Raw genomic sequence first — 15,671 nt, forward strand, 5'->3', positions numbered from 1 at the left:
TGAGAATTTATCGCCGATAAGAGTGCAAGACGGTACAGTCATTTTAGAAAATAGCTTGGAAGTTTCTTATTAAGTTCAACATAACCTTACTATATGATACAGCAATTACACTTCTTGATACACCAAAAGATTTGAAAACTTGTGTTCACAAAAATCCTACACATAAATGTTTATAGCAGCTTTGTTCAAAGTTGCCAAATCTTGGAAGCAACCAACATGTCCTTCAATAGATAAATGGATAAACAAAGTGTGATTCATCCATATAATGAAATGTTATTCAGAGATTTTATGATTTAAAAAACTTAACTCTCAAGCCATGAAAAGACATGGAGTAAACTTATATGCATATTGCTAAGTGAAAAGAGCTAGTCTGAAAAGATTATATACCATATAATTCCAATTATATGACATTCTGGGAAAGGCAAAGCTATGGAGACATATGTGTGTGCGAGAACCTTTTTCCTGTAATGACTTCTTTTCCTCTGGATAGATACCAAGGAGGGGGATTGCTGATCAAATGGTAGAACCACTTTCAGTTCTTTAAAGAATCTCCACACTGTTTTCCACAGTGGTTGTACTAGTTTACAATCCCACCAACAGTGTAAAAGTGTTCCATTTTCACCACATCCATTCCAACATCTATTATTTTTTGATTTTTTGATTATGGCCATCCTTGCAGGAGTAAGGTGGTTTTGATTTGCACTTTCCTGATCACATTGTGGTTTTGATTTGCATTTTCCTGATCACTAGTGATGTTGAGCATTTTTTTCATATGTTTTTTGGCCAGTTGTATGTATTTTTTAAAGAATTATCTATTCATGTCCTTAGCCCACTTTTGGATGGGATTGTTTGTTTTTTTCTTGCTGATGTGTTTGAGTACCTTGTAGATTCTGAATATTAGTCTTTTGTCAGATATATAGATAGTGGAGATTTTCTCAGGGTTGTCTGTTTACTCTGCAGATTATTTCTTTTGCTGTGCAGAAGCTTTTTCATTTAATTAAGTACCATTTATTTATCTTTGTTTTTGTTGCATTTGCTTTTGGGTTCTTGGTCATAAAGTCTTTGTCTAAGCCAACGTCTAGAAGGGTTTTTCCTACGTTATCTTCTAGATATTGTATGGTTTTAGGTCTCAGATTTAAGTCTTTGGTCTATCTTGAGTTGATTTTTGTGTAGAGTGAGAAATTAGACCAGTTTCATTCTTCTACATGTGGCTTACCAATTATCCCAGCACCATTTGTTGAATCGGCTGTCCTTTCCCCACTTTATGTTTTTGTTTACTTTTCGAAGATCAGTTGATTATAAATATTTGGCTTTATTTCTGGATTCTCTATTCTGTTCCATTGGGCTAAATGCCTATTTTTATACAAGGACCATTCTGTTTTGGTGACTATGGCCTTATATTATAGTTTGAAGTCAGGTAATGTGGTACCTCCAGATTTGTTCTCTTTGCTTAGTCTTGCTTCGGCTATGTGGGCTCTTTTTTTGGTTCCACATGAATTTTAGGATTATTTTTCTAGTTCTGTGAAGAATGATGGTGGTATTTTGGTGGGAATCGAGTTGAGTTTGTAGATTGCTTTCAGCAGTATGATCATTTTCACAATATTTGTTTTACCCATCCACGGGCATGGAATGTGTTTTCATTTGTTTGTGTCTTCTATGATTTCTTTCAGCAGTGTTTTGTAGTTTTCTCTGTAGAGGTATTTCACCTCCTTGGTTAATTATATTCCTTTTTTTTTTTTTTTTTTTTTTTTGCGTCTATTGTAAAAGGAACTGAGCTCTTGATTTGATTCTCAGCTTGGTTGCTGTTGGTGCATAGCAGTGCTACTTATTTGTGTATGTTAGTTTTGTGTCCTGAAACTTTGCTGAATTCATATACCAGTTCTAGGAGCTTTTTAGATGAGTCTTTAGGGTTTTCTAGGTATATGATCATGTCATCAGAAAACAATGAGAGTTTGACTTTCTCATTACTAATTTGGGTTCCATTTATTTCTTTCTCTTGTCTGATTGCTCTGGCTAGGACTTTCAGTACTACGTTCAATAGAAGTGATGAAAGTGGGCATCCTGGTCTTGTTCCAGTTCTTAGGAGGAATGCTTTCAACTTTTCCCCATTCAGTATGATGTTGGCTGTGGTTTTGTTATAGACGGCTTTTATTACCTTAGGGTATGTCACTTCTATGCCACATTTTGCCGATTTTGCTGAGGGTGTTAATCATAAAGAGATGTTGAATTTTGTCAAATGCTTCTTCTGCATCTATTGAGATAATCATGTGATTTTTGTTTTAATTCTTTTTATATAGTATATCACATTTGTTGACTTGCAGATGTTAAATGATCCCTGCATCCTTAGTATGAAACCCACTTGATCATGGTGGATTATCTTTTTGATATGCTGTTGGATTCTGTTAGCTAGCATTTTGTTGAGGATTTTTGCATCCATATTCATCAGGGATATTGGCCTGTAGTTTTCTTTTATGTTATGTCCTTTCCTGGTTTTGATATTAGGGTGATACTGCCTTCATAGAATGATTTAGGGAGGAGTCCCTCTTTGGAATAGTGTCAATATCTTTTGGAATAATGTCAGTCGGATTGGTACCAATTCTTCTTTGAATGTCTGATAGAATTCAGCTGTGAATGGGCTGGACTTTTTTTTGTTGGCAACCTTTGAATTACCATTTCAATCTTGCTGCTTGTTATTGGTCTGTACAAAGTTTCTATTTCTTCCTGGTTTAATCTAGGAGGGTTGTATATTTCCAGGAATTTATCCTTCTCCTCTAGATTTTCTAGTTTATGCATGTGAAGGGGTTCATAGTAGCCTTGAATGATCTTTTGTATTTCTGTGGTATTGTTTGTAATGTTTCCCATTTCATTTCTAGTTGAGCTCATCTGGATCTTCCCTTTTCTTTTCTTGGTTAACCTCACTAATGGTCTATCAATTCTATTTATCTTTTCAAAGAACTAAGTTTTGTTTCATTTATGTTTTGTGTTTTCCTTTGTTGTTATTTCCATTTCATTTAGTTTTGCTCTAATCTTGATTATTTCTTTTCTTCTTCTGGGTTTGGGTTTGGTTTGTTCTTGTTTCTCTAGTTCCTTGAGGTGTAACCTTAGATTGTCTATTTGTGCAATTTCACACTTTTTGATGTAGGCATTTCATTCTATGAACTTTCCTCTTAGCACCTCTTTTGCTGTATCCCAGATGTTTTGATAGGTTGGGTCACTATTATTGTTTAGTTCAAAGAATTTTTAAATTTTCATCTTGATTTCATTGTTGATCCAGTGATTGTTCAGGAGCAGGTTATTTAATTTCCATGTATTTGCATGATTTGGGGGGTTCCTTTTGGAGTTGATTTCCAATTTTATTCCACTGTGGTCTGAGAGAGTACTTAATATAATTTTGATTTCCTTAAATTTGTTGAGATTTGTTTTGTGACCTATTATATAGTCTATCTTGGAGAAAGTTCCATGTGCTGATGAAAAGAATATATATTCTGCAGTTGTTGGGTAGAATGTTCTGTAAATATCTGTTAAGTCCATTTGTTCTTGGGTATAATTTAAGTCCCTTGTTTTTTTGTTGACTTTCTGTCTTGATCTGTCTAGTGCTGTCAGTGGAGTATTGAAGTCCCCCCACTATTATTGTGTTGCTGTCTATCTCATTTCTCAGGTCTAGTGATAACTGTTTTATAAATTTGGAAGCTGAAGTGTTAGATGCATATATATTTAGAATTGTGATATTTTCCTGTTTGACTAGTCCTTTTATTGTTACATAATGTCACACTTTGTCTTTTTTAACTGCTGTTGTTTTAAAGTTTGTTTTGTCTAATATAGGAATAGCTATTCCCACTCACTTTTGATGTCCATTTGCATGGAATATCTTTTTTCACCCCTTTACTTTAAGTTTATGTGAGTCCTTATGTGTTTGGTGAGTCTTTTGAAGACAGCAGATAATTTGGCGAGTTCTTATCTATTCTGCCATTCTGTATCTTTTAAGTGGAACATTTAGGCCATTTACAGTCAACATTGGTACTGATATGTGAGGTACTATTCTATTCATCATACTATTTATTGCCTGAATACCGTTTTTTTTAATTGTGTTATTGTTTTTTGGGTCCTGTGAAATTTATGCTTTAAGGAGTTTCTACTTTGGTGTATTTCAAGGATTTGTTTCAAGATTTAGAGCACCTTTTAGCAGTTTTCTTGTAGTGCTGGCTTGGTAGTGGCAAATTCTCTTAACATTTGTTTGTCTGAGAAAGACTGTATCTTTCCTTCGTATATGAAGCTTAGTTTCACTGGAGACAAAATTCTTACCTGATAATTGTTTTGTTTAAGAGGCTAAAGATAGGACCCCAATCCTTTCTAGCTTGTAAGATTTCTGCTGAGAAAACTGCTGTTAATTTGATAAATTTTCCTTTAGAGATTACCTGATGCTTTTGCCTCACGGCTCTTAAGATTATTTCCTTTGTTTTGACTTTAGATAACCTAATGACTATGTGCCTAGGCAATTATCTTTTTGCGATAAATTTTCCAGGTGTTCTTTGAGCTTCTTATTTTTGAATGTCTAGATCTCTAGCAAGGCCAGGGAAGTCTTCCTCAATTATTCCCTCGAATATGTTTCCAAACTTTTAGATTTCTCTTCCTCCTTGGGAACACCAATTATTCTTAGGTTTGGTTATTTAACATAATCCCAAACTTTTTGGAGGCTTTGTTCATTTTTAAAAAATTATTTTTTCTTTGTCTTTGTTGGATTGGGTTAATTTGAAAGCCTTGTCTTCAAGCTCTGAAGTTCTTTTTTCTATGCATTTGATTCTATTACTGAGACTTTCCAATGCATTTTGCATTTCTCTAAGTGTGTCCTTCATTTCCAGAAGTTGTGATTATTTTTTATTTATGCTATCTGGAGATTTTTCCTTTCATATCCTGTATAACATTTTGCTTTCTTTAAGTTGGATTTCACCTTTCTCTGGTGCCTCCTTGATTGGCTTAATAATTGCCCTTCTGAATTCTTTTCCTGGCAATTCAGATATTTTTTTCTTGGTTTGGATCCATTGCTGGTGATCTAGTGTGGTCTTTTGGGGGTATTAAAGAACCTTGTTTTGTCATATTACCAGATTTTTTTCTGTTTCCTTCTCATTTGGGTAGACTATGTCACTGAGAATATCTGGGACTCAGGGGCTACTGTTCAGATTCTTTTGTCCCACAGGGGTGCTCCCTTGATGTGGTGCTCTCCCCTTTCTTCTAGGGATGGGGCTTCCTGAGACCTGAACTGCATGGATTGTTATTTCTCTTCTGGATCTAGCCACTCAGAGGAGCTGCCAGGCTCCAGGCTGGTACAAAGAGTTCTGTGACGTGATCTGTATTCAGGTCTCTCAGCTGTGGATACCAGTGTCTGCTCCAGTGGAGGTAGCAGGGAGTGAAGTGGACTCTGTGAAGGTCCTTGGTTGCATTTTTGTTAAGTAAACTGGTTTTGTGTTGGTTGGACTCCAGCCAGGAGGTGGTGCTTTTAAGTACACATCAGCTGTGATTCTATAGGAACAATACAAGCTTTCCCTAGGGTCACCTTTGGATAAGTATTCAGGTTTCTCAGGCCATAGAGCTCCCAACAGATTATATCCTTTGTCTTCACAGTTCCTTGGCTATCCCACAGAGCCTGCAGTGGCAATCCACCTCCTTCAAAGGGTCTGTGGATTCTCTTGGCTTTCCTGATATGTTCCTGCAGTAGATCTTGGAGAAAAAGCTCATGATGTGAGTATCCACATGCTGCTCTGTCCCTCCAAGTGGGAGCTGCAAGCTGGTCCTGCTTCTATCCACCATTTTTTCTTGAACTCCTCCTAATGTGTATTTTTATTAAGCCATTAAATTTGTGATGTTTTTACACAGCAATAGAAAACTAATACGAATGCATACTGGATGCTGGCATCATATTTGATAATGATGATTCCATGGCAAGGGAGATGAGAAGCTTGCTCTCATACATCATAATGCTTAATGAGGGGGAGACAGATGTAATAAGAATAATCATCGTGAATGTCAAAAGAAAAGGGAGGTAGAGAAGCATGTCGCAGGACCCTAATATAAGGTCAGAAGAAGACCTCCTTTGGGAAGTGAAGTTTGAGACTTGAAGGATGAGTAGAAGTTAGCCAAATGAAGAGATGGGGAAGAAATCTCCAGGTGGATGAACCAGAGCTCCAAGGAGAACACAAAATGTAAAAAAGAGAATGAAGAGACAGGCAAGGAGACGCAGATAGGAGAATCCTATGAAACAGACTTTGCAGGATTTGTCAAGTAAAAACTGCCTGCAAAGGAGATAGAGGAGGCAACCAGAGAGTAGGTCAAAGAAACATGTCCTTGGGTTCTGTATTTTAGATGAGTGAGGCATTATTTTCCTTAAATGATAACAGGAAGAAGGCAATGGATAGGGAAAATTGGAGAGAATCAATAAAGCAAGTCCATGAGGAAGCCAGACAAGATGGGGTCCATTTCACAGGTGGAGATAGAGGCTGTAAATAATAAGGTCTTGCTTCCACTATAGCAGGAAGAATGAAAAAGAAAAAAGGTGGAGGAAAGCAGGTATGTTTGCAGTTTTGGTGGTGGCAATTTCAGGGAGGTATCTTCTGCTGGTTTCAACTTTTCTCTACTCACACTAGAGGTCATCTGCTAAAAGTGAGCATTGAAAGTTTGAGGAGAGAGGAGAGGGTTTGAAATTGCTACTGTGGAGAATTATACAAACAATTTACTTGGAAAAGATAGGATTGCCAATAAATGCTAAAGATGTTATTCAAGAGTTACAAGAAGTGATTAGTTGAGCTCTATAATCCTAAGCAAATTAACACAAGAACAGAAAACCAAATATTGTATGTTCTAACTTATAAGTGGGAGCTAAACATTGAGCACACATGGACATAAACATGAGAACAATAGACACTGCAGATTACTAGAAGTGGGAGGGAGGCAGAGGGGCATGGGTTGAAAAACTACCTACCAGGTACTATGCTCACTACCTGGGTGATGGCATCCATACCCCAAACCTCAGCATAACACAATATACCCATGTAACATACCTGCACATGTCCCCCTGCATCTAAAATAAAAGTTGAAATTAAAAAAAAAACTCTATCACAAACATAGACATGATTCATTAAGGGTGCTTTGGGCAGTGAGTCAGAGACAGGAAACTTGGGAAAATGTGAGAGAAGACTGGCAAACTGAGGACATGCTGTTCGGATGGGGCCAGAGATTACAGACAAAAAGAATCATATAGTCAATGAAATGGCCTTAGTATCTACATTTGAGAACAAAGAAAATTTCTGTGAATGGGCCAGAACAAACTATTGGTCTTAGATGTACCTAAGCTCTCTGGTTTTGGTTTTTGTTGTTGTTGTTTTAGAGACAGGGTCTTGCTCTGTCACTCAGGCTGGAATTCAGTGGCACAATAATATCTCATTGCAGCCTCGACCTCCTCCCCTATCAGCCTCCCATGTAGTTAGGAGTTTTTATTATTATTATTATTATTATTATTGCTGGTTTATGTAGAGAGAAAGCTCTCTCTATGTTGCCAAGGCTGGTCTTATACTCCTGGTCTCAAACAATCCTCCCACCTCAGCCTCCAAAAGTGCTGAGATTATAGACCAGAGTCACCACATGTGGGGTTTTTTTGTTTTGTTTTGTTTTGCTTTAGGGGAAGAGAAAACAAATTCAGGCATCCAGGTTCAGGGTCCAAAAACCAACTCACCTCTGCAGCCTTTATAGATGCCCTAGATTCACTGTGCCCCTCAAGGGAAGAAACTTCAAACCTCTTTGCGCTTCCCACAGGGGGTTTCTCCCATGGTTTGGTTCTCGGTTCCCATCTCCACTGGCCTCCTCTGCCCATCTTTTCTTTTTTAACATAAGATCCCTACGTCCTATTGACCTTTTTCTCCCTGTTGCTCTTTGGTCTTTCATATGTCACTCAAACCCCTAACTTTGGTGGGTCACTCAGAATCCCCTTAATTCTGTCTCTGTTTTTAGATGCCTTGGTCAGTGGCTATGGGATGCTGCACATCTCCCCAACATATGCCAGTGTGAGAGAAGGGCTGAGCACCCATCACAGCTCTTCTCCATAGCAGAGAGCCCTCCCAAACCCCGCAGCTCCCACCCACCAATGTAGGACTCCTATTTGTTAGTCACTCCTCAGGCAGCATCTAGGTTTCAGATCACTGTCTCCAACTGCCTGCTGGAAATAACTACCTCTACATCCTTAAAGGATCTCAATATAGGAGGCCACCTGTCTCCTCATGCAGGACCATGCTCTTGATACCTTGCACACAAATGCACTTGTTATCCTCATATTATCTTTGAGAATCACCATCTTACCTGTTGTCCCAGTCAAAAACTTGGGAGAGTTATCCCTGACATCTCCCTTGCCTTTTCTTCTTACAGTAAGTATGTCCAAATTTTACAGATGTTACTTCCTTAGTAACTCTCAAATCAGAAATCAGATAGTGTTTTGTTTACTGTAAAAGCTTCAGTGACACCCCCTCTAATGCCTTCAAGATTAAAATCTAAGTTCCTTTATAGAGGAGGTCAGGCCCTTCATCACTCAACCTTTGCCTGCCTATATAGAATAATATTTCATCACATTATTTTTCCTTTTCTACAATTTATTTTCTGCCCTCAAGGGTTGCTTATTTACATATACTTTCCAGACTACACCACACTTCCTATGCTTTTTTCCCTTTTAATAAACTATGTGCTCAGTTTTACGATATCCTCTCTTAATTTGTCTGCCTCTCTGGTGTTATTTCTCCTGACACTGCCACTCAGAATGTTTTATTTTATGTTTTCGTGGAGCTTACTGCTCATCTCTGTTATAGCAGTTATCAAAAGGTATTATAATTAGCTAACTGATGGCCAAGGTCATGTCATAGTCACTCAGGCAACTCAGGCATCCTTAGCAAAGGCAGTGCCTACTAAACAGCTAGTGGTTAGTTTTTGAATGGATAAATGAATGAACAAACACAAGGTGAAGGGGTTGCTAAATTTCTCATTATCCTCAAAGTTTACATGACAAAGACAGCAGGAGTCATGGCATGGGTTCTTAGCTACTCATTTTATTTTTTAATCAGATGTTTCCTCTTTGGATTTTGTTCCAAAATAACAAAGGTGAAGAGAGTTGTAGATCCAGTGTAGAAATTATGAAGAGGTACTGAGGGGATATGGGAACAGAGGTGCCTCAGTGGGTATCCATAATTTTCAAGATCCATCTTGCATAGTGATGAACACCTGTGAAGAATCCTTCGCTTCCTAGGGTGACACTTCCTTCTGCCCAGGACAAGATTCCATGCAACCTCCCATTGCAGATGGCTGGGGCAGCCGAAACTTCCTTACAGAGAGAAGGAACAGAAAGTCAATGTGTCCTTGTCCTTATGGAACAAGAGTAAATGCCAGCTGGGCGCGGTGGCTCATGCCTGTAATCCCAGTACTTTAGGAGGCTGAGGTGAGTGGATCACAAGGTCAGGAGATCAAGACCATCCTGGCCAAATGGTGAAACCCCGTTTCTACTAAAATACAAAAATTAGCCGGGCGTGGTGGTGGTGCGTGCCTGTAATCCCAGCTACTCAGCAGGCTGAGGCAGGAGAATCGCTTGAACCTGGGAGACGGAGGTTGCAGTAAGCCAAGATCACGCCACTGCACTCCAGGCTGGGTGACAGAGTGAGACTATATCTCCAAAGAAAAAAAAATAGTAAATGCCAAAAAGTGGCACATAACAGTAGCAAAACCATCTAATAGAATGGGCTTATTTTTCTTGAGAGGTGGCAGACCTTTCTTTACATCCACATAAGTCTTACCTCTAAGGTTCAAGCTTGACCCAACCCAAGTGCAAGCAAGACAAAGGACAAATAGTTCTATCCCAAATCTCTCCCGCTCTGAAAGTTGAGAAGGGCAATGGTTAGAAACCCAGAGGTGAATGGGGAGGGGAGATGGACTTCAGGTCTCTGCTCCTCACTCTCGGGAGGCCTTTTGGATAAGTGCTCTTTGATTCTGCATTATCACCACTTCTCCCATGGGACTCTAGCTATCTTCCTGTATAGAGAGAGAAGGGAGAAATACCTTGTTTTTAGATAGGATCCTTAGAGGGTGTCCCACACAAATGATGTTTCCTGCCTGTTCTTCTTTGAGTCTATCCTGACAGTCATGGAATGGAAGAGAATGTTGGTTGATCCATGTCAGGATGTCGGGATCACTAACTGTGGGAAAGAGAAAACAAACTCCAGAGTGACTCTTCCTATCACAAGGGCTCTTGTAACCAGATCCTGTTTTGTAAATAAATTCAGTCCTGAGAATATTCAGTGCAGGTAGCTGCAGACACTCCATTCTCCGTAGGATTCCTTGTTCAGTAGTCTCCATGTTGGAGAAGTAGGTTTATAAGTCCCCTTTGTCAGATATCAAATCCATAGTTCTTTCTGTACTATGCATCATTTATAAAATTTTGAAAAATCTGTGAGTTATTAGTGACCACAAGGAGAAAGAGACAGTAACAAAACCATTGTCCCAAAGATTTTCCCCCTACACACACATCTTTATTGGGCATCTACTTGATCCTTTTCACATTTAGTTATAAAGGGAGAAACTATTTTTAATGCATATAAAACTGCTTTTTGAGTTAAACAGATTATTTATAAGTGTTTATAGTATGTGTATTGATATAAATATACACATATATTTCCCCCTAAGAAGTTGTCATGTTGTTCATCTCCATAATAGCAATTGCTATTATACTGTCAAATTCAGGATACAGGGACTTTAGCCAAGGTATTATGTAATTTAAATTTCTGGTAGAGAATAGCAAAGAGAAAAGAAACAAAAACACTGATGAGAGATTGCTCAAGCTAAGTCCAGTGTTGTTTAAGGAGCAGGATTTTTTCTGATAAAGTGTATCCAATCAAATGCCCTAAAGCAGATTAGGCCAGAAGGTGTCAGGTCAGAGAAGATAGAGAAATTATGTTCAGTTTTATGTTTTTATGGGAACTAAATTAAAATATGTGTAAAAAACTAGGTGAAAGTAACTTAAGTTACTTGAAATAATGAATTTCTAATAAATATTGGAAGCCCTGCACCGGAAAGCTTATAGAGGTACAGTTTATCACTGTGATTTTGACATGCAGAGCCTATATACCTCTGAATAGTTTTGTTTTGTTTTCAAATTGTATATAATAAATTACTTCTGTAAGTTGTGATTCAATTACTTTGAATAAGACTTATAAAGTCAAGGACAAAAATCATACAAGCTGTAATTGTTCAGAAAACATGTTCACTTAGATTCCCAAGTACTTGCTTCTAAATAGAAAAATGAATCTGCAAAATACTGAGAATATAATAGTTTCTGCTTTTTATTTCTGTTTTTTTTTTTTTTTTTTTTTTACCAAAGACTGACTTCTAAAATTCCACTTTTATTTGCTTTTACAGAGCAGGTGCATTGTTCTGTAGCCACCAGAGAAAGATTTAAACCTGATTAATAGATCCAGGACAACTTGCTTGAGTGAACATAGCTTTTGCAAGATAATCAGTGTCAGCCTTCACTTCTTAAAATCAGCTGATCAGGATCAGAGGTCCTTTGAAAAACACGTCTCAGAGCACCAACCAATCAACAGCAATCCCCCTGAAGTAGCCAGGCCTCAACAGATGATGGAACCCATTCATACCTCTAAAAGTCCTCCAATCCCTCAACTCCAAGCTTCCCACAAACCCTTTATGCTAATCAGCACTCCACTCTGCTTAGTGGGATGGTGCCTGGTCAGCGTTGCTCTGACTTGTGTAATAAGCAATAGATTTAGATTTGTCATTTCATTTCAGATATCAAGTGGTGATATCCTCATCCTCAACAATACCTAAAGAAAGAATAATGGAGTAACAGCCAACAAGGACCAACAAGTGCATTAGAAAGTAATTTTCTTCATAAGTGTTCTTTGTTAGACAGACTCCTGCTGAGACCAGATCTTTCTGCTCATCCCAATTTCAGCTCACAGGGGAGATGGGTGTGTGCTTACAACAAGGGCTGCCACTGTTTTTCCCATGAGGCATGTCAGACCAGGGAGATAACAACTGATTATGTCATAATAATCAATTTCCCTATGAACCACCCAAATCTCCACCCATAAGTGAGAACTCTGGGATGGAGCAGTAGGTATGAGTAGCACTCTGTGCAGGGAACCAGCTCTGGTGACAGGACACGTGCTCCCTCAACCATTCTCTTGTCTCTCAGGGTTCTCCACACATAAACGGGTTCTCTGTGGAGGGTGTAGGAAGCATCCTCTGCTGCTTCGCTGTATCACATGTATTTTAAGTTCATTTCCCCCACTGTTCTTCCATTGTGTGATGGACTTTCAGCAACTATCAACGAGTAAGTCACCCTCCCACAGGCTGCCTTCATACTGTCTTTGTGCATGAGGACTCCTATTTCTCCCACTTGTATTTCAATCCAGTTCTCTGGACTCTTGTCTTCAATATTCTAGAGATATAAAAATTACTGTCTGCTCCATTTGTTGGTGTCAGAGCGGCTGCCCTTTATCAGTCTCTTTGAATTTTATCTTTGACCTCCAGTGATGGTGGTTTGGGGCCCTGGCAGGAATCCCTCTATGGTGGACAACATTGTCTCATAGCAGCGATTTCCATTAGGGACATCCCTCTACATTTTCTCCCAGCTCCAACCTCCTCAGCATAAAGAACACAGCATCCAACACTTACGGTTTTTATATTCATTCCAGGTCCAGGTTGGAATAAAGCAGGACTCATTAAATGGAATGGGTTCCAAGGCTATGGCTATAGTCCCCACATGTGGGTTGAGTGAAGCAGGTGTTGATAGTTTGATCATCATTAGGTCATTGTTCAAGGATTTTGCATCAAAGTCAGGGTAGGTCACAATCGATGAATAGTTTCGTATCTGTTGTTTCTTATTTGTGATGCTAGGTTGAGAAACTCCCAGTCGAATTTCAACACTTTGGAAGAAAGAGGGCAGAGAGATGAGAAGAAAGAGAGTCATAGGATGACAGATTACAAGAAATTCTACAGGCCACCCTCTTTAATTATTTTAACTTTATTTCTTAACCTGAGAACTGACATGGCCTTCCTTTGTCTATAAAATAATAGCAATAATATACAGAATTGTTGTATTAGAGACATAAATTGGTAAAATGTCTGACATGGTGTCTGGCACCTAAAACACAGTCAGTGGACCCTTGTTATTAAGATTTTTTATCATCTGAATTAGCAGCTAATAGAGAAGCACCACACATCCAGTTCATGTGTTAAGTATGGATGTAAGAAAGAACACCTGCCTTTTCAATTCTTATTCTGGAAGGATGTGAACTGTGTATTTCCTTTGTATTTCCCATATACCACAGAGTAGAGGTTAGTCTGTGTTAAACTAAACTACCTTGAACAGCCAGATGGCTAAGATTTCTGAATTTGAAAGGACCCTTCTATACTCATGAAACTGAGTAGGTCTTGATCACACAACACATTCTCACACACAACAGAAACACTGAGATTTGCAAGGAATTGTTTTATTTTGTATCGTGCTCCCTTGCCCTTTACTGTCACTGCATGATATGGCTTCTGCCTAAGTCTTTGACTTCATCCTATGAGCATTCCCCCTGCTCATTACCCTTAATTCCTGCTGATTTCTCAGCTTGTCAAATACCTTAATATCTTTGCTACTTCAGGGAGTATATGAATATTGTTCCCTTGGCCTGGAATATGCCCCAGGATTTATTCATTTGGCTGGCTGCTTCTCTTCCTATGGATCTCACCTGTTCAGAGATGATGGACATGACCACATTAACTAAAGCAGATTTCTTATTTCATGCCCATCTATTACAGCTTGCCATTAAAAAAAAAATACTTTGTTTTTAACCATTTATTTGTGGTGGCTACTCCCTCTACCAAAATGTAAGCTCCATGAGGGAACATTTATTTTCTTCTTGTTCCTTCACTGTTTTATCAGTGATTAAACAGCCCTTGCTAGATAATAAATGTTTAACAAGTATTGTTGATGAATGAATGTTATTTACTACCCATGAGAGAGAATCCTCTGACATCTTCCTACTGATCTCCTCCTAAACTGCCCAAATTTGCATTCTATTTCCCATTGGGAACAAGAGTCTCTCTTTTTCCGTGTCTTCTGATTTTACTAAAAATTTTCTGGGTTGCTTCACCAGATCTACATTTGTTTGAACAGATTCCTCCCAGCTCACAAGAGAAAGGGATACTTACGGTAAGGGGCAATGGGCAGCCGTCAATACCCAGTCAGGGTGAATGAGAGACCCCACGCAGGGTTCTGGGAAGGACTGAAGATAGACCATGTAAGGAATAGTAAAATTATATGACAACTCCTGATTATCTTTAGAGTCTTTAGCCAAAACAGCTCCTGGAGAATCAAGGGGCCATAGGTGGAAAGGGAAAAAGAAGTTAAAAGGCCAGAACTGGCTAGGGTAGTTTTCCCTAACCTAAGGTTTTCAAATGTAATGTAAAGATCTTCAATTTACCTTTTATATTTTAATCAAGGAAAATTATGCATGTTCCCTAAGTTATACACAATAAAAAAATTGACATATGGCTTTACTGAGATGAAATTACCTTAAAATTCTGTGAAACTAACTTACATGCTGATCAGAATCTCTTATTGGCAGTGCTGTGTGTTACAAAGATGAAAAAAATAATGACTACTTGTATTTTTTTTTTAAATTCACTTTTGCCATAAATGGGGGTAAAAAATTACGGTCTGATTTAAATTTTTTTATATTCACTTTTGCCATAAATTGGGGCAAAAATTTACTGCCTGACTTTGGTGATGAAAGAAATAGAAAAGCTTAGGGCTTCCAGAGCCCCTTACCCAGCTCACCCCCCTTTTCCAGGCCCATGTCCTCTAATGTGGTTCCTTTTGTTTTCTTCAACAGTTGTTTTATTTAAATGTCCTCCACTTCCTAGCTCTTTAGTTGTGCCCAGCTACTCCTCTTTCCAATCTTTCATAGACTATCCTAGGTATCACGCTAGGCAGAAACAAAGCCCCAAACTCTCACCAGCTGCACTCAAGAGAGCGATGATGAGAAAACCCTTCATGGCAGACTGATCTCGCCAGGAGCAGACAAGTTGATCAAGCTGTAAGCTGTCCCAATCTTTAGTCCAAGTGTCCTTGCCAAGAACAGCTGTGGAGATTATGGGCAGAAGAGAGATGAGAGGAGAGCAGTCTTCAAATGAGTCTTTATCAAGACTCAAATATATATGGCATTGCTGGGAGTCGTCTCTGATGGGGGTGAAAGAGAGTGGCACAGACCAAGCCAAGGTCCTGGTGCCTCCTTTCCTATCCTACAAATCTTGCCCAGAGTTATTATGTACCTGCTGATTTTCCCTCCCCTCTCTGTGACACAACCTTTCTTTGTTGTCTCCTCCTCCCTCTGTGACTTAAACCTCTCTCCCTGCCCATCCTGCTGCCATCTCTCCTCTTCCAGAGACTTCCAGAAGATTGGAGTATGAAATGCACTTAAATCATTGCTTTTTTCCTTCCTTGTAATTTCAGTGATGAGGAAGCTGTGGTTCTCTTGGATGTTAGTGGCAAAGTCAGGACTCAGAACTCAGTCTCCATATTCTCTGTGTCAAGGCTGAACTCTATCTTAGCCTGTGTTCCCAGAAAAGAGCAATGGTTA

General features: G+C 38.8%; 1 protein-coding gene across 4 annotated transcripts; it reads right to left on the reverse strand.

The window, feature by feature from the left end:
- Positions 1-9,060: 9,060 nt before the first annotated feature.
- On the reverse strand, positions 9,061-15,363 carry LOC129040059 (serine protease 58-like). 4 transcript variants are annotated; one of them, XM_054493941.2, is made up of 6 exons: positions 15,048-15,348; positions 14,631-14,659; positions 14,242-14,315; positions 12,715-12,965; positions 10,081-10,217; positions 9,061-9,352 (listed from the first exon to the last, which is right to left on the reverse strand). In XM_054493941.2, exons 1-6 carry the CDS (start codon positions 15,085-15,087, stop codon positions 9,203-9,205), a joined length of 681 nt encoding a protein of 226 aa, XP_054349916.1. In that variant the 5' UTR covers positions 15,088-15,348; the 3' UTR covers positions 9,061-9,202. The 4 variants fall into 4 exon arrangements, with proteins under 4 accessions (XP_054349916.1, XP_054349915.1, XP_054349914.1 ...); XM_054493940.2 differs by lacking the exon at positions 14,631-14,659 and having other exon boundaries at positions 14,242-14,395; positions 15,048-15,363; XM_054493939.1 differs by lacking the exons at positions 9,061-9,352; positions 14,631-14,659 and adding an exon at positions 9,453-9,687 and having other exon boundaries at positions 14,242-14,395; positions 15,048-15,344.
- Positions 15,364-15,671: the final 308 nt, after the last annotated feature.

Source organism: Pongo pygmaeus, chromosome 6 (genome assembly GCF_028885625.2).
Source record: "Pongo pygmaeus isolate AG05252 chromosome 6, NHGRI_mPonPyg2-v2.0_pri, whole genome shotgun sequence".
NCBI lineage: Eukaryota > Metazoa > Chordata > Mammalia > Primates > Hominidae > Pongo > Pongo pygmaeus.

What these genes read in the sequence shown, in the direction of transcription:
- LOC129040059 (XM_054493939.1), bottom strand. Translation starts at nt 15,087, where the DNA reads ATGAAGGGTTTTCTCATCATCGCTCTCTTGAGTGCAGCTG. An exon ending in CGCTCTCTTGAGTGCAGCTG is followed by an intron (nt 14,396 to 15,047) that starts GTGAGAGTTTGG and finishes TTGATTCTCCAG; the next exon opens with GAGCTGTTTTGGCTAAAGAC. An exon ending in CTGGAATGAATATAAAAACC is followed by an intron (nt 10,218 to 12,714) that starts GTAAGTGTTGGA and finishes TCTTTCCCACAG; the next exon opens with TTAGTGATCCCGACATCCTG.